Source organism: Mustela lutreola, chromosome 10, assembly GCF_030435805.1.
Source record: "Mustela lutreola isolate mMusLut2 chromosome 10, mMusLut2.pri, whole genome shotgun sequence".
NCBI classification, from domain to species: Eukaryota; Metazoa; Chordata; class Mammalia; order Carnivora; family Mustelidae; genus Mustela; species Mustela lutreola.
Genome location: NC_081299.1, coordinates 93,449,175 through 93,474,632, shown reverse-complemented (window position 1 = coordinate 93,474,632; position 25,458 = coordinate 93,449,175). Strand labels below are relative to the sequence as shown.

The window sequence follows — 25,458 nt, the reverse complement described above, 5'->3', positions numbered from 1 at the left end:
ACATGCTGGAAATATTGAAGAAAAGTGAGGATGGCTGCATGGCTGGAGCACAGAGAAGGGTGATCCAAAGAAGGGGAGCCAGTGGTCAAATGAGAGAAGACTTTTATGGGCCAAGACCTTGGGTTTTCTTCTTCATGTTTTGGGGAGCTGTGAAAGGCTGTAAGTGGGGGAATGGCGTAAGTTGACTTCTGTTTCGACAGAGTAGGTAGGTGTAGATTAGCCTGACGGGCAAAAATGGAAGTACCAAGAGCAGCTAGGAGCCCGTGACAGCAGGGAGAGAGATGGTAGCTGTTAATGTGGATGAGTGAGGCAGTGGTAAGATCGTGGATGTATTTTTAATGTATTGCCAGTAGGATTTGCTGATGAATTAGATGTGGTTTATGAAGGAATGAGAGGAACCAAAGATAAGTTTAGATCTTTGCCCTGAGCAACTGGGTGAATGACCATTTCCTAAGATGGCAAGAGAACTAAGTTTGTAGGAGAAAAGTCAAGAATTCATCTTCGGGTATGACATGCTCACTAGACACCTAAGTGGAAATGTCGAGTAACATTTGGGCATGAGTCTTTCCAGATTATATGGTATATGAAGCTGTATGACTAGATGATATCTCCTGGAGGACTGAGCGCATGCTGGAGCACCCCAGTGACACTGAAGGGTTGGAAAGAGATGAGAAAGAAGACCGAGAGGGAGGTGGGGAATCAGACAGGGATGCCACAAAATCCCAGTGGAGGAAGTATCTCAGGAAGGAGGAGTGATCAGCTGTGTGCAGCTCAGCTGAGATGTGGGATTAGAGCAGTCCTTAGAATGACCCACTTTAGTTGGCGAAGGGGAGATTGTCGGTGACCTTGACAAGTGCAGTTTCTTCAGAGGACTGGGGTTAATGGACTGATTACAGTGGGTTCAGAGAGAATAGGAGTGGAGATGGGGAAATAGACACAATGGCTTCACATAACTCCCTCCAGCAGTTGCACAGAATCTTCCTAGCAACCTGGGAGCAGGTCCTCTTGCCTCAGTTTGTATTTGAGGAGATTGAGTAACTTGCTCAGGATCACCGAGAGATGGAACTGTGGTGGAAATCAGACTGGCCCACTCTGGAGGGGGCCTCCTGTGGTGTAGCGCTAGTCTACCAGGTCACCACCCTACTGTATGCTTTTGAATTCTAGTTCTTACCTGCAACAGTAAGACTGAAAGTGAACTTCCAGGTGTGAGCTAGAGAAGTAAGTCAAATGCACTTGCCACTGAACTTGCAAGAGTGTTTAACATTAGAAGGCACTGGGACTAATTCTTGTGCACCGGCCAACTGTGTCTAGTAGGTACTTTAAGCTGTTCCTCAGAGAGGAGGTATTACCTGCCTTCTTAACAGACTCCTTTCAGCATATAAATACCTCCTGATCAGCTCCCTTATATTGGCCACTTCCCAGGCTGTGCAGGACCTTCATTATGGCAATTCACAGACCTTTATTCCTTAAAGAGGAGACGTGTCACATCTTGACGTCCCTGTGATCTCCCAAGCATGGGTTTCATCTTCCTTTTTTAGACTCTTAATTATCTAGTTCTTTGGATTATGCCAGGACTATCTCAAAGAAACCAAACTTCTGTGCAGCAGTCATCATTTTAAGAATTATCTGAGTAAGCATATGTGAATGCCTATAAAGCCAAACTAAGATGGCCCCATCACCCCTTTAGCTCTGTTGAAGGAAATGGGAATGTCAGAGGTTGGGAAGGTTATATCTTACAGGGCCATACCAGAATGAAGAAGCCAAAGAGGAAGCCAAGATAACCTTTGTTATAATAGAATGGATTGTTCTATGGCCTGGAACTTTGCTAGGGGTTGGAAATTGCTTTGCTAACTGGTACTGGGACCTGTCAATTATAACAGTTGTACCTAGTGAGGGAATGGATAATGATACTCATAATTATGAATAATAAGGTTCCTATTCATGTCCCTGCACAGGGCATCTTGGCAGAAAATTAAAAAGATAAATATTGGCATTTGTTCCAGGATACAACAAGAAGGATTCATGTGTCAACAGATCAAGGGGACACATGGAGCATGGCCCAGCTACCTTCTGTGGGGCAGGAACAGTTCTATTCTATTCTAGCAGCTAATGATGACATGGTGTTCATGCATGTCGATGAACCCGGAGGTAAGAGCTCTTTCAGCGGCCTGCCCTTGAATGCTCAGAGATGTAAGCTTCAAGTTCGACTTTGAACTTCCTTCTTACATGTTGACTTTTTCTCTTACCCCTAGGTATTTATTAGTGTCCTACTGAATATACTGTCTTACAGAGAATATGTAGTCTCTGTTAGGAAGGCTGCTTGCTTTGACTCTGTAGTGTGGTTTATTCTGGAGCACTGCTGCTCAAAGAATGGTCAGAGGACTGACACTGGTTTGCAAACTGTTTGTTACCAAGTAAGCACAGAAAACAATAGCAGGCATACATAGAGAAACTCCTATAGCCTTTGACCAAGTCTTTTTATATCTGTTGAATCTAATCATTAAAAAATGGTGGATTATATTTTGTCTATCTTTTGTACTTCACTCTTCTTATGATTGATTTTTATTATACTTTACAAAGGATCAGTTTGTGCCATAGTAGAAATTTAAAAATTGATCCTTTACCAGGGCACTTGCCTGGCTCGGTTAGAAGATCATCTGACTCTTGATCTGGGGATTGTGAGTTCGAGGCCCACACTGGGTATAGAGATTCCTTAAACAAATAAAACTTTAAAAAAATTGATCCTTCACCACAGACAGTTTGAGAAGCATTGTTCTGGAATATGAAGATTTAGAGATATGTATGATATGAATCCAAAGGCGTTGCCTCTGCCACCAGAATAGATCTGGGGAGGTCTTTTCTATAGCATCTGATTAATCCATCCAACAAACAGTATCTGCCATACTCCAGGCAACAAGCTGGGTGCTGGAATTAAAGGTGGACATGAAAATCACGAGTATCAAACCATCATTAATTCTCAGGTCGGCATCTGCATCATGAAGAGAGACAGTTGGCTAATGTACACAGTCCGTACTGCGGTCAGTCATGTGTATGGCTGGACTCTTGTTTTCCCTCTGTTCCCTCCCAGACTTAGTGTTTTTGTTTGTTTGCCTATTTCAGATACCGGATTTGGAACAATCTTTACCTCAGATGATCGAGGCATTGTCTACTCCAAGTCTTTAGACCGACATCTCTACACCACCACAGGTGGCGAGACAGACTTTACCAATGTGACCTCCCTCCGTGGGGTCTACATAACAAGTGTGCTCTCAGAAGGTGAGTCTGGGTACAGCTGTCCTTCTCCTGAAGATGTTGGGAGTTGAGGTTGTGGGGGAGAATAATGGTTCTGATCCCGTAGTAATGTTGCTTACCTGGCCTGCAAAACTATCCATGTAAATTCTGACTCTTTATGTTATATAAATTATGGTAAACAGGATTAAAAAGAAGTAAAGCAACAGCAGGTAAAAAGAAAGACTTTTTGAGTTCTATGTTGTTTAGGGTAAGTGTTAAAAAAAAATAAGTTTTCTATATAGGGAGCTTCAGGACTAGGGGAATGAGCCTGAGTTTGAACCACTGCTTGCTTTTCTCCTGGTAGAGAGCACAGCTATAGCTAGCCAGTATTTCTCTTGTGCTTTACTCAGTAGTTCTGCAGAGCTCACCTTGCTAAGGCCCAGTTGTACAAATAAACAAGACACCCTATAGTATAAAAAGGCTCTTAAGATTTTGTTTAAATATGTATTTATTTTTTGGTAGGAGGTGGGGCATTGTTTGTTTTTATTTGTAAATTTTATTTACTTGTAGTGGTCTGCAAGGTCTTAATCAGTATTGGCCCTGTTTCCTCCCTGACCTCAGCTGCCACCCTTTTCCCCTCTACTTACTGCATTCTGGTCACTCCAGCCCTCTGCACACACACATGGTTTAGAGATGTGCAGGCACTGTTCTCTGTTTCCTCAAAGAGCTGCAAGGCTAATGCCGTGCCCATTCCCATCTATGCTCATATGTTGCTTTCTAATGAAAACTTGCCCAGGGTATCCCATTGGAAACTTGTCTGCCCTCCCCTCCTCACGGATTTTTCCCATACACTTACTGTCTCACATACTATATAATTTACCTATTTACAGTGTCTAGTGTCTGTCTGATCCTGCTGGGATGTATATTTCCAAGAGTGGGTTTTTTTTTTTTTTTCCTGTTTTGTTCACTGAAAGAGTCTCAAGGGTTTACAGCAGTTTTCATAGTAGGCACGCAATAAATGTTTATTGACTAAATGAATTGTCCTTCATTTGCCTTCTTGTTTGATTTTTGTTGGATATCTCAAAGCATATTGCCTCTGAATTTAAACCTGCAATAGTTCATGTCATTGAAAATAGAACAGGGAAGAGATTTATAGAAAAAAGGAAAGAAAAAGTACAAGAGGTCAGATACAGAGTAGTGGAGAGACAGAAACTAGGAATTCTTACGCCACTCACACTCATACATTCAAATCCCATTCAGATCTTGAGAGTCCCTAAAACAAGCCTGGTATCCTGGCCTTCTCTGAGGAAAGAGTGGGATGCCTTCCCATTGTAGATTTTACTTCCAAGGCAGGCAAGCAAGCAAGCAAGCAAGGAGAATGGACATCAGCCTGTTTTGTTGGTGAGGAGATAAAAGGTATCTTTTCAAGAGTATCAGTCTAGATGATTCCTGTCATCAGCTGAGTCCTAGGAAGGTGGGAAGCCTTGCTCAGATATCGTGGAGTGCTCTCTGGATCAGTTTCCCACCAGCACCGAGCTGTTCCGTTGGATGTCACAAGCTTGTGGGCCTCCAGACTTGTAATGGTATTGTGTAGTCTCAGGAGAGAGATGCAATGATCAACTGAATTCCATAAGACGCTTCCGGTGTATCAGACTTAGTGTCCTTCTTCTCCCATTCAGATAATTCCATCCAGACTATGATCACTTTTGATCAAGGAGGAAGATGGAAGCATTTGAGGAAGCCTGAAAATAGTGAATGTGATGCTACAGCAAAAAACAAGAATGAGGTTTGTTTTACCCCAAGTGTCCTATGTGCTTGGAGCAAGGCAGCCATTCCATTCTGCTCTGATGGGTGCCAGGCCTTTGAATAACAAAGTTTTGTAAATGATTAGGGTCTGCAGCTGCAAGCCCAAAGTTTAGAAATGAGAGATATGAAAGGAACTTAGAATGCAGGAAAAGGAACTATAAAAAAAGCCAAAAATACCGTGGATTGTTTGTCTTCTTAAAAAAAAAAAACTGAAGGCTAAAATTTTGTGTCTTACTAAACTGCTAAATGCAGACAGAGCAGAAGGTGGGCCTGTGATCATTCAGGAGTCAGCATGGCAGCTCTGAGACTTTAAGAATCCTTCATGAAGCTATGAGCATTCATGAGCAGTGCAAAGCCGTGCTGGCCAGAAACAAATGGAAGAGAACTTGACATTCTCTTCCCCTCTGCCTGGGCTCCATGTGGCTGGCGGGTATGGTTGGAGACGCTGTGCCATCGCAGGTGTGAAAGCCAGAGCTGACCCCTCTGAGGAGAGGCTAAGAGTAGAGATAGAAGGGCATTGCTCCAGGAGATCCCAGATTCCAGGAGTGACGGGTCTTGACAGGCAAGAAATAAAGAAAAGAAAAAAGCTTTGTATCTGACTCCTAGGGAGTTTGAGAGGATCGTGGGGAAACCCTGGGAGTTTTCTTCAAAAAGTGATAGTGTTGGTGGTTCCCAAGGTCTCCTCAGAACACCTGTGGCTAATAGGCACTCTGCTGTTGTAGGTGGGATTTTTGTTTTGTTTGAGAACCTCAGACAGTGTGAGGTAGGGTACCTGTACCCCCCTCAGTTCTCTCTCTCCTTCTCTGTACTCTTAAGTGCTGTGAGCCTCTCTCCCCTCTCCTTTTTTCCAATCCGTGTGCCGTGGCCTTGCCTTAACCTGGCTGAGGCAGTGGACTCTCGACTGATGTGGGCCCCCCTCACAGTCCCACGCCTCTCCCTCCTCAGGACACATCAGGCTTCCCCTCTGCCTGTGAATAAATGCTGTGCCTCTGACCTGGTGAATGAAGGTCCTCTCCTCCCTGTCAGGCTCTCTCCTGCCTTTTCATTGTCACTGTCCATCTTCTCACTGGTATTTTCCTTATTGTAGCCCTCTGCTGCTCCCTGAACACCCCGCATGCACCCCTACCACTGTGGCCTTGCCCACGAGACTCCTGGGGAAATTGTGACTGATTTTCCACCCCCAGGTCAGTAGAATTAGTAGAAATCCTGACCATCCTTCTGCCCACCTTCAGTTAGAATTAATCCTTCCAGGAGCCTGGGTGGCTCAGTCAGCTAAGCGTCTGCCTTTGGCTCAGGTCATGATTCCAGGGTCCTGGGATCGAGTCTTATATCAGGCTTCTTGATCAGCGGGGAGCCTAATTATCCCTCTCCCCCTGCTCATGCTCTCTCTTGCGAGCACTTTCTCTCTCAAATAAATGAATAAGATCTTTTTTTAAAAAATAGGATTAATCCTTCCTTTTCATTTCACCAATAGTTTGCTTGAACCTCTTTTTTATTGCAGTAAAATATATGATATAACATGAACATTTTATCCAATGCAGACCTCTTTTAAAGCATTAACTTTCTTGTAAAATCTCTCTTTTTTATAAAAAGATTTGTTTGTTTTAGAGAGAGAAAGAGTGTGTGTACACATGTGCGGGGAGGGGCAAAGGGAGAGAATCTTCAAGCAGACTCCCTGCTGAGCTCAGAGCCCAATGCAGGGCTCAGTCCCAGGACCCTGAGATTATGACCTGAGCTGAAACCAAGAGTCAGATGCTTAACTGACTGAGCTACCCCAGCGCCCCTCAGAAATCTCTCTTAAAGGCAGGACTGGGTCTTACTTTGAATCGCTACCACATCTTGTACAGTACCTGAAATATTTCAGGTGTTCATGAAGTTTATTTGTGTGGAATCATGCTTTAAATATTGATCACAGGCTTCATATAATGCAGGAATAAAATAAATTAAGACATTGCACATGAAAAAATAATTGCATAATTTGCTCCCAAATATATAATGCATTTTGGGATCAAGAATATTCCACTGGGGGCACCTGGATGTCTCAGTTGGTTAAGCAACTGCCTTCAGCTCAGGTCATGATCCTGGAGTCCTGGGATCGAGACCTGCATCAGGCTCCCAGCTCCATGGAAGTCTGCTTCTCCCTCTGACCTTCTCCCCTCTTGTGTCTTCTCTTACTGTCTCTCTCTCAAATAAATAAATAAAATCTTAAAAAAAAAAAAAAAAAGGAATATCCCACTGGGACTATAACTCAACAACAAAAACAACCCAAATTAAAAATGATTGAATAGACATTTCAATAAAGAAAATATACAAATGGCCAAGAAGCACATGAAAAGATGCTTGACATCGTAATTATTAAGGAAATGCAAATCAAAAGCACAGGGAAAGATCACATCACACATTAGAATGGCTATGACTATCAAAAACAAAACAAAATAACATGTATTATTAGGGATGTGGAGAAATTAGAACCCTTGTGCGCTGTTGGTGGATATGAAAAATAGTGCAGTCACTATGGGAAACAGTATGGTGGTTCCTTAAAAAATTAAACGTAGAACTACTATATGATCCAGCAATACTACTTCTGGGTATATACCCGAAAGAATTGAAAGCAGGGTCTTGAAGAGCAATTTGTATGCCCTTGTGCACAGCAACATTATCTACAAGAGGTAAAAGGTGGAAGCAACCCAAGTGTCCATAGACCACTAAATGGATAAGCCAAATGTTTTATATACATGCCATGGAATAATACTGTGCCCTAAAAAGGCAGGAAATCCTGACAACATGAAATTACTACAACATGAATGAACCCCAAGGACATAACACCAAGTGAAATAAGCCAGTCGTAAAAAGACAAATACCGTTCCACTTCTGTAAGGTGCCTAGAATAGTCAGATTCATAGAACAAGAAAGTGGAATGGTGGTTCCCATTCTGGAAGGTCGGGAGATCTTGGAGGCGGGGCATTGGGAGTTACTGGTTAATGGGTGTAGACTTTTAGTTTTGCAAGATGAAAAAGCTCTGGAGATGGACAGTGGTGATGGTGGCACAGCATTGTTAATGTGTTTAACCCTGCTGAGCTGCGCATTTAAACATGCGTGGCTAAGATGGTAAATTTTATGGTATTTTACCCCAACTTTTTAAAAGAGTATCCCACTGAAGTCTGGGTTCAGTTCAGAGCTTCCTTAGAAGGGTCTGTGAGATGACTTAAAAATTACATCTTTGATTTTAATCTAAGCTTTGGTTTCTTTTCACAGTGTAGCCTTCATATTCACGCTTCCTACAGCATCTCCCAGAAGCTAAACGTTCCAATGGCCCCACTCTCGGAGCCTAAGGCCGTCGGCATAGTCATTGCCCACGGTAAGCAGCCCTCCTCTCATCTCCCTGGGAACCATCAGCTGAGCACGCTGAGACTCAGTCCCAGTCTTGACTCCTTTAAGAAAACCATCAGCCATGACTCTTACCATGCTTTATAGAGCTTCTGACATGATAATGGTATTTTGGATTTTCCCTAGAGAGAGAAACATGATTTCTCCCTTTCCCAAATTTTGTGATCTTTTTTTCTGTTACAAGAGACATGGTGGGAAATAGGGTAAATTCATTGAAAATCATTCTCTCAACGCTAAATCCCCTCCGTTCCGTTGCTGGGTTTTGCTGATAAGTTGGGTTGTGTTGCAGGTAGTGTAGGGGATGCCATTTCAGTGATGATCCCAGATGTATACATCTCAGATGATGGGGGTTACTCCTGGACGAAGATGCTGGAAGGACCCCACTATTACACCATCCTGGATTCCGGAGGCATCATTGTGGCCATTGAGCACAGCAGCCATCCTATCAATGTGATTAAGTATGCATGAGCTCTGCTCCACCCACACTATCTCCACGGAGGGCGACTGTGGGATGCTTTTTAGTTGTGGGGAGAACTGGGGGGGGGGGTGAGGAGCTGGTTACAGACCCTGACTCAAATGTGTACATTCTACAGAACTGTGGGGATCATTCTTAAAGGGATTGCAACCCATATTCAGTGGCTTTGCTTTTTCTTCTGACTTCCTCTAGTTAACACTTTTTGTCACTTTTTAAAAATATTCTTCTTTCTCTCCACAAGAATCTTACACAGCGTTTTAGCACTTTGGGTGGAAGTTGACTCCTTAAGTATAAGTTACACAAAGTAATTTCTGTTTATTTATTTAGAAGCCCATGCCTTCTTGTGAAAAATTTTATAAAGACATTTTCTTCTTTACTCTTTGAATGAATCCCTTTTACCCACCCTATTAACTGTAGGCATTAAAAATTAATATAATCATCAGTCAGTAAGCCACCACCTAAATAAACAGTTGTTCTCTGGCTGTGGTTCCAGGTTCTCCACAGATGAAGGTCAGTGCTGGCAAACCTACATGTTCACCAGGGAGCCCATCTATTTTACTGGCCTCGCTTCAGAACCTGGAGCTCGGTCCATGAATATCAGCATTTGGGGTTTCACAGAATCTTTCCTGACTCGCCAATGGGTCTCCTACACCATTGATTTTAAAGATGTCCTTGAAAGGAACTGTGAGTACCTCCTTTGACGTTTTCCACCAGAAACTTATAAGCCCATTTTCCTAAATAACCAATTCAGTTTCGTTTCTTTTAGCTGGAATAAGAAAATGCACAGGTAAGAAGATTGAAGAATGTGGGTAAGCAGGCAGTGGAATGGTATCAGAAATGCAGTTTCCCTCTTTGGACTAGAACTGTACGAGAGAAATAAAATGAAGACCACATGTATGATTTAAATTATTCTATCCCCTGCATTATAGGAGTAAAAGAGGTGAAATCCACTTTAATAATAATAATACAATCATCTCAACATATCCAAAATGTTATCATTTCAACATATAAGCAATATTAAGAGTTATCGATGAAATGTTTTGGAAGTAGCAGGCCGAGACTACTTCAGCTAGCCGGAGATCAGCTAGATAGCTTATCTAAAGATTGCAAACACCTGAAAATCCATCGGCAGATCGAAGAGAAGAAGAACAGCAATTCTGGAAACAGAAAACAACCACTTTCTGAAAGGTAGGACCGGCGGAGAAGTGAATCCAAAGCGACGGGAAGATAGACCCCGGGGGGAGGGGCCGGCTCCCGGCAAGCGGCGGAGCAACCGCGCACAAAATCAGGACTTTTAAAAGTCTGTTCCGCTGAGGGACATCGCTCCAGAGGCTACCCGGGGCAAAGCCCACACGGGGTCAGCGTGGCCTCAGGTCCCGCAGGGTCACAGAAGGATCGGGGGTGTCTGAGTGTCGCAGAGCTTGCGGGTATTGGAACGGGAAAGCCGGCTACAGAGACAGAGCCGACAGTAAGCTCGCAGCTCGGGGTGACCTTGAACCGGTCGCAGGCTCGGTGAGCTCGGAGCGCGGCCGGAGGTCAGGCAGACGGAAGTAACTGGGCGCGGTTCTCTGAGCGTGCACTGAGGAGTGCGGCCCTGGGGTCTCAGCTCCTCCGGGCCGGAGACCAGGAGGCCGCCATTTGTATTCCCGTCCTCCGGAACTCTACAGAAAGCGCTCAGGGAACAAAAGCTCCTGAAAGCAAACCCAAGCGGATTACTCACCCCGGCCCCGGGTAAGGGCGGTGCAATTCCGCCTGGGGCAAAGACACTTGAGAATCACTACAACAGGCCCCTCCCCCAGAAGATCAACAAGAAATCCAGCCGAGACCAAGTTCATCTACCAAAGAGTGCGGTTTCAATACCAAGGAGAGCAGCAGAATTCTAGAGGAGGAGAAAGCAAAGCACGGAACTCATGGCTTTTGCCCTGTGATTTTTTTTTAGTCTTGCGGTTAATTTAATTTTTTTCTTTTTCATTTTTTGTTTTTTTTTCTCGCCTTCGGGTAAAATTTTTTTTTTTAACTGTTACCTTTTTCTTTTTTAACGATTTTTTACTAGTTTATCTAATACATATATTTTTTCTTTTTTATATTTTTCTTAGGTGTTTTCTTTTTTTTAAAATTCTTTTCTTTTTTTTTTCTTTTCTTTTTTTTTTTTTTCTTTTTTTTCTTTCTTCCTTTTTGAACCTCTTTTTATCCCCTTTCTCCCCCCTCACGATTTGGGATCTCTTCTAATTTGGTTAAAGCATATTTTCCTGGGGTTGTTGCCACCCTTTTAGTATTTTACTTGCCCCCTCATATACTCTTCTCTGGACAAATTGACAAGACGGAAAAATTTAACACAAAAAAAAGAACAAGAGGCAGTACCGAAGGCTAGGGACCTAATCAATACAGACATTGGTAATATGTCAGATCTAGACTTCAGAATGACAATTCTCAAGGTTCTAGCCGGGCTCGAAAAAGGCATGGAAGATATTAGAGAAACCCTCTCGAGAGATATAAAAGCCCTTTCTGGAGAAATAAAAGAACTAAAATCTAACCAAGTTGAAATCAAAAAAGCTATTAATGAGGTGCAATCAAAAATGGAGGCTCTCACTGCTAGGATAAATGAGGCAGAAGAAAGAATTAGTGATATAGAAGACCAAATGACAGAGAATAAAGAAGCTGAGCAAAAGAGGGACAAACAGATACTGGACCACGAGGGGAGAATTTGAGAGATAAGTGACACCATAAGACGAAACAACATTAGAATAATTGGGATTCCAGAAGAAGAAGAAAGAGAGAGGGGAGCAGAAGGTATACTAGAGAGAATTATTGGGGAGAATTTCCCCAATATGGCAAAGGGAACAAGCATCAAAATTCAGGAGGTTCAGAGAACACCCCTCAAAATCAATAAGAATAGGCCCACACCCCGTCACCTAATAGTAAAATTTACAAGTCTCAGTGACAAAGAGAAAATCCTGAAAGCAGCCCGGGAAAAGAAGTCGGTAACATACAATGGTAAAAATATTAGATTGGCAGCTGACTTATCCACAGAGACCTGGCAGGCCAGAAAGAGCTGGCATGATATTTTCAGAGCACTAAATGAGAAAAACATGCAGCCCAGAATACTATATCCAGCTAGGCTATCATTGAAAGTAGAAGGAAAGATTAAAAGCTTTCAGGACAAACAACAACTGTTTTGTTTTGTTTTAAAGATTTTATTTATTTATTTGACAGACAGAGATCACAGGTAGGCAAAGAGGCAAGCAGAGAGAGAGGAGGAAGCAGGCTCCCTGCTGAGCAGAGAGCCCAACGCGGGGCTCTATCCCAGGACCCTGGGATCATGACCCGAGCCAAAGGCAGAGGCTTTAACCCACTGAGCCACCCAGGTGCCCCTGTTTTGTGTGTCATATTTCTCTTCTAAGACTTCAAAATCCAGTGTATATTTAACACTTAGTATTATAGTAAATCTCAATTCAGACCAGCAATAAGTGGGTAAGGCTCTCACATAGGAGAAGATAGCTTCACACTGTTGGAGCTCTGTAACATTTTGTGGGACTTATTTCTGCTTGTAAGGATAATGCATGCTTACATTTATCTAAAATTATTTCATGACATTTCAGGGGTTTTCACCCTTGATTGCAGCAGACCCATAAAGAGAAAGCTTTAGAGAAAAGTGTGTTTCAAAGAGCATCTGACTGATTGTGTCCCTAATCAAAACGTTGAAGTGAAGAAAAAAAAAAAAAGCAACAACAAAAAACATTCAAGTGAGAAAGTTTTTGCGCAGTTTTGGCTTGAATGTCAGCCCTAGGCGAGGCTCTAGAATGATGACTGGGCTAGCAATGAGCCCATGTGGGCCATTTCAGAGTTCTGTGACTTCACGCTGGAAGGCATGTTAAAAAGGCACAGAAAATGGCTTCAGTAAAGGAGGTAAAAAGAATCCCAAGCAAACCCAGACACCAGTACCAAAGATGCTGACATTGTACTGAAAAATATGGAAGATAAAAGAAAAAACTGGAGAAAAGTCCCCCACCCTGCAAGCTGCAGTTTCTTGTTGGTGTGTTAGGAACCTTAAGACTTAAGGTTTCAGGGGCACCTGGGTGACTCCATCTGTAAGTGTCTGCCTTCAACTCAGGTCATGATCTCGGGGTCCTGGGATCAAGCCCCGCATTGGGCTCCCTGCTCAGCAGGGAGCCTGCTTCTCCCTTTCCCTCTTCTCACTGCTTGTGTACTCTCTCACTCTCTCTCTGAATTAAATAATATCTTTAAAAAAAAAAAAAAAAGGCCTTAAGGCTTCAAGTCACTGTGGTTGAATTTTGGTCCTGTCTTTTGATTGGAGGATGGGTCCATTTCCTCTGAATGTTATTTCGGTGACCCCTGAGCATTCTGTTTGGACCTTACTTTTCTACAGGGTGTTTAAATATGATTTAATGCCCGAGAGTCATTATTTTCCAGATTCATTAAGTAGACTGTAAAGGAGCTGGCTTATGAGTTTTCCCCTCGTAAGGCGCTCTACAGTTATCCCTAAAGTTTAATACCGCTAAGAGATTTGATAAGCAGCTGCTTCCTAACAGACTCCATGCTGGTCTTCAGATCCCAAAGGATAAAAACCTAATCCACAGTCTTTAGGCCATAGGCTTTGAGTCTTTTTTCCAGGAGTGGATGATATGACTTAAGAAGCCAGTTTGACTATCCTCAGTGGTCTACTTGAAAGCCAGTCAACTAGAGTAAAAAGTCTAGAAAGAGATGGTCTTCCCTTCTGTTTGAGGCAAGCCAACCCATGGTGAAACTGAACCCATGCTTTAGGCTAACTGGTGTCTTATCCTAAAAAGAACTACCTCGCTTACCTGTGGCAGCTCCCGCTGACCAGGGGCACAGGTGCACACAGCAGGGAGACCGCAGCCTCCCCGCTTGGAGGAAAGCTCAGAGGGGCTCCATGCAGCTGCCCACTGTGAAACAAATGCGGTTTTTCCTAATACCCAAAAGCGGAGTGGGAGGCGAAGAACCCTCCTCTGGCGCGAGAGGATGCCAACCACTAGTAGGCACCAGGTCCTGCAACTTTTGTCTGCAGCTCCAAAATGCTGCAGTAGCGGGAGTCAGACATCCCCGTTTCCCTTCCTTGTTCTGCTCTCCGCCTGGCAGCCGCCTCGTATGCGTAGGTGTGGGGCCAGGCGGTGACCTGAACAGCCTGTCTTCTCTTTAGGTGAGGAGAAGGACTATACCATATGGCTGGCTCATTCCGCAGACCCCGGAGATTACGCAGACGGCTGCATCTTGGGCTACAAGGAGCAGTACCTACGGCTTCGCAAGTCGTCCGTCTGCCAGAATGGTCGGGACTACGTTGTGACCAAGCAGCCGTCTGTCTGTCCCTGCTCCCTGGAAGACTTCCTCTGGTATCAGCTTCCCTCAGATCCCTGTTAGCCGCTTTGCTATGTGGGAGGAGGTGAGGGGCAGCTGGAAAGGATTCAGATCCTTTCTTCCCTGAGGGTGGAGAGTTGCTGCTGCTTACTGAGGAGATGGAAGCTTAGAGAAGGGATCCAGAGTTGTTAGTAATGGGGCAGGTAAGGTGTCACATCAGACAGTTGTTGGACAACTGGCAACAACCCCTGGAATCCTGGCCCGACAGCAGGGGAGAGAGGTGTGTAAGGAGGAAGAGAGCTCAGAAACCCAGAGAGGGGACCATAGGGCAGAGACCACTGGGAAAGGCAGTGCAGGAGCTGGGAGGGGGTTGGACTTCCGTGTGCTCACTGAACACTGACAGCCTGAGTTCAGCAGGTGTGGCGCTAGGTTTTGGATTGTCTGCAAGACTAAAGGCAGCAAGTGTGGTTCTGTCCTGGGACAGGAGGGGATGTCAGGGTATGATGGCCCAGATGTCCCATCAAGGTCTAAAGGCCATCGAGGTGGACTCCCGCAAGCTCAGGACCATCTGCGCTGAAGGGTCAGTGGCACAGCCAGCATGGAGTTAGTTGATTATCTAAGGGCAGGGCAGTCCTCAGATCACCAAGCAGGGGTACTGCTTCCTGAACTCATTTCCTTTAAATCATACTGGCAGGAAATAAAGGTGAATCCTGGAAGATCTGGAAAAGAGTGCAGACAGACAGCAGTCATGTCCCTCCACATCACATTCTCTAGAACTGCAGGTGACCGAGAATACGAGACTGAGCGAACCTCCCAGTCTGACCGGTGTGGACCCCCTGCCCCGGTGTGGCTCCCATCTGCACATGGAACGGGCCAGGGTTGCTCCTTCCGTGTTTCCACAGGGAACGGGATCTCTCCGATGGCTGTGGTGTCAGTCTAGGGCTAGAGGATGTTGACTGTGACACTCTCATGGGCTGCCTTCATCCTACAAGTCACACAGACTAGGATCTTAACTCCCCAGCCTTCTCCTTTCCAGATCTGCTGTGCCTCATCAGAGCTGCGTGCCATTGTCCATGGGGCTTCCTCTGGCCGGGAAGTCTCCCTACATTGCCTGCTTGCCCCCCAGGCTTAGGGGATGCCTACTTGGCCTTTAGAACTTAGCTCACTTCTCTACTCCGCAAAGCCTTCCCTGGCTTTCCCTCATCTGCACTCCTGCAGGATACCTACTGCTGGGTTTTGGTTGTCGTAGAGAGGTTTGGGTCTGCCTTCAAACTCTTAGCTTCTTGAGGGCGTTATGTTTGATCAGCACGGAGTAGTCAGCACAGCTCCTGGCACTGACTCTGTAGCAGGCACTGTCCCAAGCCATTTGCATTTACCCCCAGCAGCCCTCTGAGACAGGGACCGTTGCCATTTCCGTCTCACCAAGGGAGAAATGAAGGTTCAGAGAGGGCATCACTGCCTTGCCCACAGCAGCTCAGCCAGAAGTGTTAGAGCTGGAATGTGCGCCCAGCAGCTCGGCCCTGGAGCCTGCACCTTTCCCATGTGCTTGAGAAGTGTGTAACTGTGAGGACAAAGGGCGCGTTCCCTGACATGTGGGATTGCACACCTAAAATTCTCACCATAACTCTCCCCCTGTCGGAGGGGTAGTATCTTCGACTTCTTTTGTTCTTCTTATCCTGCTCCCTAAATATTTGTCAGCATGACTTTGAAGTACCAGCAGCATCCGTGTACCCCCCGAGCATCTGTTGCATCCTTGCCGTGCACAGGGCGGTGCAAAGTGACAATAAAAAGTTTGTTATTGACGCTCAGATGCACAGGATTATGCTGTGAAACAGTGCCTGGGGGATTGAGAGAAGGGAAAGGCCATTCCATCTAGAGCTGAAGGGAGGTGGCTCAGAGAAGGCTTTGTTGAGGAGGAGCATTTGAGCTGAGCCCTGACAAGCACTAGGACTTGACTTTGCACATCTGGGAAGGAACAGTCATTAAAGCCAGTGAAGTGGTGCGAGCGTAGATGCCCACTGGCATGCTCAGGAAGGGTGTGCTGGGAGATAGGCCATGAGGGCAAGTCGCAGCCATCCTGATAAAGAAGTACGGAGGGTGCAGATGGGGCAGGCCCGGGCTGAATGTGCAACTTAGATAATGGAAGGAAGGTAGTGCTGTGGACAAACACAGGGAAATGGTGGAAGAGGCTGGCTCGAAGGAGAGGACATGATGTGTATTGAGTGCTCTATTTATTTGAGGTTCTGTCAGCAGATTTAGGTGGAGACGTCCAGCAGGAACTTGGAAATGTAGGATCACAGGTCAAGAGAGGTAAAACCTGGAAGTTTTAGCTACAACAAAGAGTTAAGCTCACAAAGGTAGAGCAGATACAGGGTAAGAGAATGAATTGCAGACCGCAGGCAAGGGTCTGTGTTTCCGGGTTAGGAAGGCAGAGGCATAAACCGTGCAGAGAGAAGCAGGTGAGCCAGCTTTGCGGGGGCATGGGCAGGCGTGGGCAGCACATGCGGAGCACAGGGAAGGCCAGACCAGAGAAGGCTCCCCAAGGTTGCCAGACTCGTGCATCCTGGGGGCCTCAGACATTTGCCTCCAAGGTAGTAGGGGGGATAAATGCACAGGATAAAAAGTGAACAAGTACAAAATAATTTGTTTAAGAAGTTTGGCCAGTAAAGAAGAAGAGAGGGAAGGAAGATGATACACACAGGTAAGGAGAAGCCCTCAGGTGAGTGGGCCTGATGGTCCCTCCACATGGTCAGCCAAGCAAGGTCCCAGGGCAGTTGGAGGGATGGAGCATGGACACTCATGTGGGGGATCAGCCTTGGAGAGGAGGCAGTATATTACTTCTTGGGGGAAGCAGAGAGAGAAGAGCAGATGGGAAGCACTGTGGAGAGATGGGATAGGATGAAAAGCAGGCAGGCATCCACATTGGAGACAGGGATCCTAAGAAGTTAAGAGGGACAGAAATGGGGCAGGCAGGCAGGATTTGATACACACCCTAGGGTACACACCCAGAGAACATAATGAGTGATTTGGAGGTAAATAAAATGGTGACTAAGCATTGTGGGTTTAGATCTGTCGTTGGTGCCACTGTTTCTCAGTGTCTGAGTTCTCGGCTGAGTCCCCACCCTGCTGCAGGCATTCCCTTCCTGGAGCCGCTGCTCGGCCAGGCTTCTGGCTACAGAGTCCCAAGTCCACCAGGCCTACTCCATGAGCCGCTGGTCCCCCAGCTGAGTGTTCTCCATGTCTGTCCTCCTCAGTGGACCTTCCTCACACGGCTGTTCCTGTGCAGCCACAGACTGGGCTATCCATCTGCCTGTGCCACATAAAACCTTCATCGATGGTCCCGTCCCTGCCGTTGTGCAGCTCTGAAACATACTGTATTTGTGGACTCTTACAGTGATTTTGGCTACTTCCGTCCAGAAAATGACTCCAAATGTGTGGAACAGCCAGAGCTAAAGGGCCACGATCTGGAATTTTGTCTGTATGGCAGAGAGGAGCACCTGACAACAAATGGGTGAGGCGCCTCCCCTCCTGAGTCATGACAGCCGTGTCCCCGCGGTGCAGAGTGAGCCCCCACTCACTGCGCCCTGCACCTCCATGCAGGCAGTGTTCTAGAGCATGCTAGGAAAATACTGTGGAACAGAACTTTCTGTGGCGCTGGAAATGCCTTCTCGTCTGCTGTGTCCCATACGGTAGCCATTAGCCCTGTGTAGCTACTGAACTAATTTTACTTAGTTTAAGTGTAAGTAGCCATTGTGTGGGGGCAGTGCTGCCCCAGAGGAGACACAGTACTTCCCCCACAGTACATACCCCCACTCCCATTTTTGTACGGTGTGTTACCGTGCTTTCCTTGGGCCATGGTTCTTTGGCCCCATCTCGTGGCCCAGAGAGGCAGGCAGGCCTCTGCGGGAAGGCCAGGGATGCTTGGGCTGTTCAGGGCCTGAGACTGCACAGAACATCCCCAAAACATTCCCAAGGTTCTCCCCTCAGGCCTGAAAGGGGGTGGAAGTTTGAGAAGCTTTTCTGCAGATTTTCAAATCTTGCTTTCAGGAACGAGGAATACATCCTAAGGGTCTGACAAGAAATTGTCTCTGCTTTTTCAGGTACCGAAAAATTCCAGGAGACAGATGCCAAGGTGGTGTGAATCCAGTCCGAGAAGTAAAAGACTTGAAAAAGAAATGCACAAGCAACTTCCTGAGTCCTGAAAAGCAGGTACAGTAAAGTAGATCTGGTTTAGGGACCAGTGGGCTTTTGTGTTCTGCCAGAAACAAAGCGACAGCACTGAGAATTTTATGACTGAATACAAAGAGGCCAGACTACTTCAGGCGGCCTGCACTGTGCACAGGAGACCATTAGGATGGAGGATGGGTCACACAGCATGATAAACTCCATGCTAAAAACTTTATCGGTGGAGGAACAAAGTAGAATTCCATACAATTGTTCTGAATTCTTGGGAGCATCAGGTTGAGGACATTTCTGGGGGCTGAGAGTCATTTAGGGAAAATACTTGAAGTCGGGCTGTAAAGGGCAGGAAGAGAGGAGCCCTGGCCCTCATTTAGGTGGGCTCTGTGCTGAGTCATGCCGAGTGTGCTCAGACTAGACAACTGAACTTCGGTACTAATGGGTTTGTGATGTAGGAGCAGGTTATGAGGCAGATTACGGCTCTGTAGTGCTGAACCGTCTGGCTGGGATGTGGGAAGTGGTAAAGAGGAAGCCTTTTGATAAAGAAGCACTGGACCAGCAGTGTGACTGGGGCAGTCAGCTGTGGGCTCCAGTTCCCTAATCCATAAAATGGGAGTTAGATAATCCACAGTCCCCTCCTCTCCGGCCTTCTGAGGGATGAAGGCCTGACACGGGCAGGATTAGGTAGGAGCAGGAGCTCTTAGCCGGAGCAGAATGTGGGTGTGTGTCCTTGTCAGGGAGCAAGTTCCCTCTTCTCTGCACCCTCACCTTGCATCCCTAGTAGCTATCCTCAGTGTGTGTGTGTGTAATTGGATAGGACTCCCGCCCCCAGGGACACAACAGGTCCCAGATTCCAGTTCTGCCACCTCTTAGATTCACTGAAAACACACATTCCCTATCTCCCGCCCTGAAACAAGTAGGGCCCACTCCAGCAATAATATGAAAAGGCTTATTTGCAAAAACATACGAAAAATGAAGTAAAAACAAGGGGTCTTCATGTTACACAATGTCCTGCCTGAGGCAGCATGGGCACAGCTTCTTCCCAGGGACTGACCATGTTCCAGATTTATCTGACCCACTGTTGTCATTCTTCCCCTTTCCCGTTGTGCCCCTAAGTGCTCCACTACTCTACATGGCTAGTGGGGAACAGCTTCAGTTGCTCTTTGACCTAGGTCATTGCCATAGTTCCCAGGGTAACTCAGATATTAGAGCCTGAGTTTGGATCATTCTGGCAGCTTCCCGACAGCTGAAGTTCTGGTTCCCCTCTGCCATAAGTGATACACTCCTGGTAGGATTGAGACAGTCTGGCGGGGGCCGGGGGCGGGGAAAGCACAAAGGGCCTGGAGACTGCAGGTCATTCACAGATAAACCAGGGGGAGGAGCAGCCTCATTGAGTTCAGTCCTAGCATGTGCACACCTGAAATTGTCTGTGTTTTAATTTGTCAAGAACTCCAAGTCAAATTCTGTTCCAATCATCCTGGCCACCGTGGGATTGATGCTGGTCACAGTCGTAGCAGGGGTGCTCATTGTGAAGAAGTACGTCTGTGGAGGAAGGTAAGGAACATGGCAGTCAGCCAGAAATACCAAACTCCAGCTGCAGAGGCAGCCCCGGGCGTGTGGTTGAGCCGGCCCCTAGCGAAAACTGGCCAATGGTAGTGTGTTCCTGAAGCATCAGGCCCAGACCTTCTCAGAGCTTCTGTCTGCTACATGCCGACTGTGGGCTGTGCCTCCCATGTGTGTGACTCGTGCTGTGAGTGTGTAGAACTCGGAAAGTCCTCAGGCCTGTGGGAGGCATATCTCATATCCCATGGCCCCATGTCACATGTCACCATGGGATGGCTCACGGAGGTCTCCACCCCCAGGTTCCTGGTGCACCGCTATTCCGTGCTGCAGCAGCATGCCGAGGCCAATGGTGTGGATGGCGTGGATGCCCTGGACACGGCCTCCCACACTCACAAGAGTGGTTATCATGACGACTCAGATGAGGTAAGACTTCTTGATGGGTGGCCCGGAAGCACAAGAAAGGGGTATTCCTGTTCCTTTCAAAATCAGGATTCGACTGAGGCAGAGGGGGCGCGGAAGCCAGTAGCAGCCACTTAATGCCTATAAGACTTGGCCAGCCCAGAAACCAGGTCAGAACTTTCAATATAGGAATTTTTTTTTTAAGATTTTATTTATTTGACAGAGAGAGACACAGCAAGAGAGGGAACACAAGCAGAGGGAGTGATAGAGGGAGAAACAGGCTTCCCACCAAGCAGCGAGCCTGATCTGGGGCTTGATCCCAGAATCCTGGGATCATGACCTGAGCCGAAGGGAGATGCTTAATGGCTGAGCCACCCTCAAAATAGGAATTTTTTAGTGTACAAATAATATAGTCTCTGTTTCTCTTCTCAGGACCTCCTGGAATAGCTCTTCAAAGTGGCTGGGACCGAGCACAGATGATGGAACCGCAGTACCTCTCACACGCCCTGTGGCTCCAACTTGGGGGGAATAAATTTCCCATTGTGAGGGACCCAGCTCTGTTTCTGCTGCTTCCACCAAAGCCAAAAGGACCTGCACTAAAGAAATGTGGGTGGGTGGGGACCTGAAACACTCTCACGATTGGCTCTGAGAAGGGGGGGAAATCTAAATTTTTTAATTTTTTATTTCAAGTTCTGTCTTTTTGCAAAGTATGGGTTCTTTTGGTTTTGTTTCTGTTTGGTAAGGGAAATGGGATTGGAAGGGAATGTTTCACTAACCCCCCTCTTGCATGTTTTGCATGGCGCCTGCCCCCAGGCACCTGCCAACCCCAGCATCAACCATCACCAAGTACTTGGTGCTGTCCCTGGGCTCTGCCGGGCGACACGGAGCAGCTGCTGAGAGGGACTCGGGGGCTGCGATGACTGGCATGGCCTGGCAGCCTTTCTCCGGCCAGGGACAGCCCCACGCCGAGAGTGCTACATACCAGCTCCTCACACACACCCCGCCTTTGCTTGCTTGCTCTTTCGGGGACCATGGACCACAGTGGTGTCTCTTCCCCCCACCCCATTTAATTAGGCAATACCCTCGTTAATTGCCTTTCGGCAACTGACTTAACCATGTGCTTCCAAGACACTAAATCAGGAAAACTTAAAGGGCAATATTTTTAACTTGGGGCAGGAAGAAGGGAGCAGCAGGGAGTTGACTAGGGTTAGCACCTATTAAAGGACAAATTCTTGCTTCTTCCAAGATCTTTCCAGCCGTGCTTCATGTCTGTGCCTGTGAACTTGCTCAAGGACAGGGTGAGGGCTTGCCCTGGATATCTGCCCAGGCTGTGGGGTCTCTCCACTGGAGCCAAGGGAGGGTGTCCGGGGTGGCCTCTGAGGACTGAACATCACAGTGCTCTGTGTCCTCTGTCACCTGTGGGCATCGTGGTGAGTCCTTAGGATGGCTACTTGCTTGCTGCCTCTTGGACTGCTGTTGTACATGGAGCCAGGACTAGACATGTTTTCAGATTTATAAACTATTTTTTAAAAATCAAGATTTTATTACCAGGCTCTCTTCCTCACCTATTTTCTCCAGCTTTGCCATCTAATTTGTTGGCATGAAACTTGTGGCCGAACCAACTGAAAACACATGTATAGTGTAGGTGATGTTTTACCTGATGCGTTAAGTTCGTATTTTAAATTTAAGGAAGTTTTCCACTGGACATTTTTTCAGATCAAGTTAACAGTAGAATGTGGTGAGGTGGAGATTTGGGTGGTCACACAGTAATGGAAAGCTGCAATAATTCGTTTTAATAGAGCTTGAATATTTGCTCTCCAGGTATATAGTATAGTACATTTTTGGTCCTAGTGTCCCTACTGTGCTGGCCACAGTTTCTCCCAGTAATTATGGTTGGGACATTCTTTGGTAACTGCCATTTTGCTGCTAGTTCATTTTATGGTGATAAAGTCACGAAAAAGTAGACGTGCCAAATCAACTTTTGTCAGAATGCGTGAGCAGATGGCTGTGTTCTCTCCTCCCCAGAATGGATTAACAGCAGCAGGGAAAGTGGGAGAGGGGGTGGATGGAGAAGGTTAGAGACTTTGAAGCTGCAGCAGAACTAAATGAGTCAGGGAGCTTCAGTTGGGAAATAAAGCTAGGGCATTTTTTGTGAAGAGAATTCGTATTTGTTTGAGCCATAGAGCACTGGTCTTTTAGGAAAAGCTCATTCATTTTGCATAGTTTTTAAATTTAAAAAACATTCCAAAGATAGACCAGCTCACAAATGATAACGTGTCAGTCTTTCTCCCGGACACAGTCCCCTTCCGCCCAAAGTGATTCTCATGCCCAGAAAAGACCCACTCCTGCCGCACACCTTCTCCCTGCAGCTTATACTCGCCTGGGCAGATGTGTGCGTATGTGGTAGTTCTCGGATTTATTTTAGGATGTAGGAAAGTTTATCTTCTTCCTTAACCAAATAAGGTTAGAGCTCTGGGCTTCTAAGGGTATCTGGGACTTCTGTAGAACTTGGCAATTTTCAGAGCACTTTGACTTGGCATTGTGTCTTTGGAAACTTAGAACATTCTCGATGAGACTTTCTCTTTGAAGGCCAGGGGTTTGTCGTCCCCATTTTTCAGGAGACGGAGCTGAGGTACAAAAGTGAGTAAATTGTCCAGGGTTTCTGTGTGCATGGCAAGCAGTGCTGGCCAGTTGTCTTTAGAGCTTTTGAACGTTTTTATGTGTGCAGGGGCTGCGTGCCCAGGGCGGGCAGGGTTCCTGCATACGGTCGCCTCTCTGTCCTTCAGGAGAGGGATGGGTGGCATCTCTGTGGGAGCAGTGTGTCGCTCCTTTTTGCCACTGTGACAGAAAATTTTATTCTCCTGTTTTACATGGCTGAAAAACAAAAATTAATGGTAATTTTGAATGTGTATTTAGAAACTGCCCCTCATCTAGATGCAGGTGTGGGCTGTCCCTTGAGGAACTACCTTCTCCCTGTCCTTGTTTTCTCATCCTCGTCTGTCTGGCTGGCTAGCTTAGTTGTTTGGAGGACTGCTAACAAGCCTGGATCACCCCCTTCATTGGCTAGTTAGCTTCCCATCTCAGCCAGCAAGTATATCAGCCTATTATCCGTGATGGCTTCGAAGAGAGAACGATTTCTAATTTGTTCTACTGACGTTAGATTAGGAGCATTATCTTTGAAAGTAAAGTGTAGCTTTTCGTTGTATAAAATCTCGGGCTTGATGGTAGCAGAAGAGAAGAGATGATTTCTGGAGGTTTCAGCAATAGGGTTGAGCACCATAAGAAAGGTTGGACACATCAGACTGTCTACAGTGGTCTGAGCTTTTAAGTCCGGGTGGAGAACTCACCATCCCTCACCTGTGATCGGCACCTTGGCCCTAAGAGGGCTTTGGGTTGGTGACTCTAGAGGCCAAGGGTCCGTGCACCTGAGCTGGTATTTGAATGGGGACCTCACTTAGGAGAAGAAAAAAGTCTGGAGAGTTTTGGCAGTTCTCAGCTGGGCTCAGAAGATTCAATAGATGAGCTATAACTGAAATTTAGAACTTGCCATCTGCCTCTGAGTAGGCTTTCCAGTGTGTACCTCTCTAATTCCTAGGTTTGCCTCTGGGCCTCTCCATGTCCAAGCTGGCCTTTCATCCATGACGCATTAGTAACAGGCTGGCCGCCTCCAGCCGTTGCACTGGCTCTCTACACTGCAGCTGGTTCTCCCATGGCCTGGGTCACAGGACCAGGATGCAGAGGGGAGTGCGGAGCTGTCCACACCCACCCCGGGTTGCAGAGCTGGCTGGAGTTTCAGTCAGTTCTCTCTGTTCTAGACCAATCCTTCAAGTAGAGAGGTCCTCTTTCCCTTCAGAAGGCTCTAAGAACCCTGCCTCCACGCGCAAAGGGTGTGGAGCTCTCCCTACTTGTTGGTATTTCCTCCTCACCCCATCTGAAGCCCGGATGCTTGGAACTGCTAAAGTCAGAGCTTCAGCTTTTCGACTATGCTACTACCTGGCCTCAAGCAGGGAGGTAAACAGGGACTTAAATGTCCTTTGAATAAAACCAAAGTGTAAGATGTGCCGCATGACGGAGTACTAGACCAGAAGGCCAGCACTGAAGGCCAGACCTTCAGTGCTGGCCTTCAGCAGGGGCCAGACATTCAGTTTCATCTGCCACCCATGTACCCAGCAGCTCTGGGAGCACCGTCCTGCCTGAGCAGAGCTGGGCCTTGCCCTCGCAGAGGCTGACTGACACGGCAGGAGTATGTTGGTTCCTTGGTTATGTTGCATTATAACAATAAGAGTCACAACATTAATTTGAAACTGTCTTCAAAAACTGGCTGTATGCATTTTTTCACACCAGTACATTCTTAAGCATCCTCGTTTATATAGAATAACATAAACTAATCTGTACCTTTATATATATATATATGTACATATATACATGTATAAACTGTATAGTGTACATGTTAATGATTTATTGATATGTCCCAAATCTTTCATGCAGTTCTCATCCTCTGCATGCCCTCAGTTTGCGGTCGGGTGACTTGAATGTTCCTCGATGATCCTGCCCACCTCCCGTGTTTGGACGTCTAGGGAAGGAGGGTTTTGGTCGTATCCTTCTTGTCCTCATGCACAGAAATGCTCAGGGTCCCCACGTGCCTGTTGTTCAACCCTCTCTTGTGTCTCGTTCCCTTTCTGAGCATGTGGTCCCTTCCTGTCCTGTAACTTCTCTGACCCCTCCCCCAGCTGTGGGACAGCTGCCTTCCTACTAAAGTATAAAGCAGTATTAACATCATTACTGCATGTGCGCTAAAAACCCAAGTCTTCTGTTCCCTTGGGACAGAAAATTGCATGTGGGGTGGGATAATCAAGTTTCAGTGACCCATGTCAGTTACCCAACAAAGCCAGACCCCATAGCAAAATTCCACAAAATGGAAATCAAACTTAAATTTCTTTATTAGCATTGTGTAAATAAATCTGGATGTGTTTAACTTTGTACTGGTAATTTTCTGTATATTTGCAATTTTTGAGTTAGAAATAAAACAGACTGGACTTTGTTACCTGACCTATGGAAATGACTAAGCTACAGTTTGTTACCGT

At 46.3% G+C, this 25,458-nt stretch overlaps 1 protein-coding gene across 3 annotated transcripts in view; it reads left to right on the top strand.

The window, feature by feature from the left end:
• The window catches only part of SORT1 (sortilin 1), a 69,177-nt gene extending 43,754 nt beyond the window's left edge, over nucleotides 1-25,423 (top strand). For all 3 annotated transcript variants that reach the window (XM_059137406.1, XM_059137405.1, XM_059137407.1), the window contains exons 9-20: nucleotides 2,004-2,148; nucleotides 3,121-3,276; nucleotides 4,911-5,017; nucleotides 8,293-8,395; nucleotides 8,714-8,882; nucleotides 9,393-9,583; nucleotides 14,079-14,268; nucleotides 17,628-17,744; nucleotides 18,334-18,442; nucleotides 19,860-19,966; nucleotides 20,275-20,398; nucleotides 20,807-25,423. In XM_059137406.1, the coding sequence (XP_058993389.1) occupies nucleotides 2,004-2,148; nucleotides 3,121-3,276; nucleotides 4,911-5,017; nucleotides 8,293-8,395; nucleotides 8,714-8,882; nucleotides 9,393-9,583; nucleotides 14,079-14,268; nucleotides 17,628-17,744; nucleotides 18,334-18,442; nucleotides 19,860-19,966; nucleotides 20,275-20,398; nucleotides 20,807-20,821 (1,533 nt within the window). In that variant the 3' untranslated portion in view covers nucleotides 20,822-25,423. The remainder of the gene's footprint in view (nucleotides 1-2,003; nucleotides 2,149-3,120; nucleotides 3,277-4,910; nucleotides 5,018-8,292; nucleotides 8,396-8,713; nucleotides 8,883-9,392; nucleotides 9,584-14,078; nucleotides 14,269-17,627; nucleotides 17,745-18,333; nucleotides 18,443-19,859; nucleotides 19,967-20,274; nucleotides 20,399-20,806) is intronic.
• The last annotated feature ends 35 nt before the right edge of the window (nucleotides 25,424-25,458 follow it).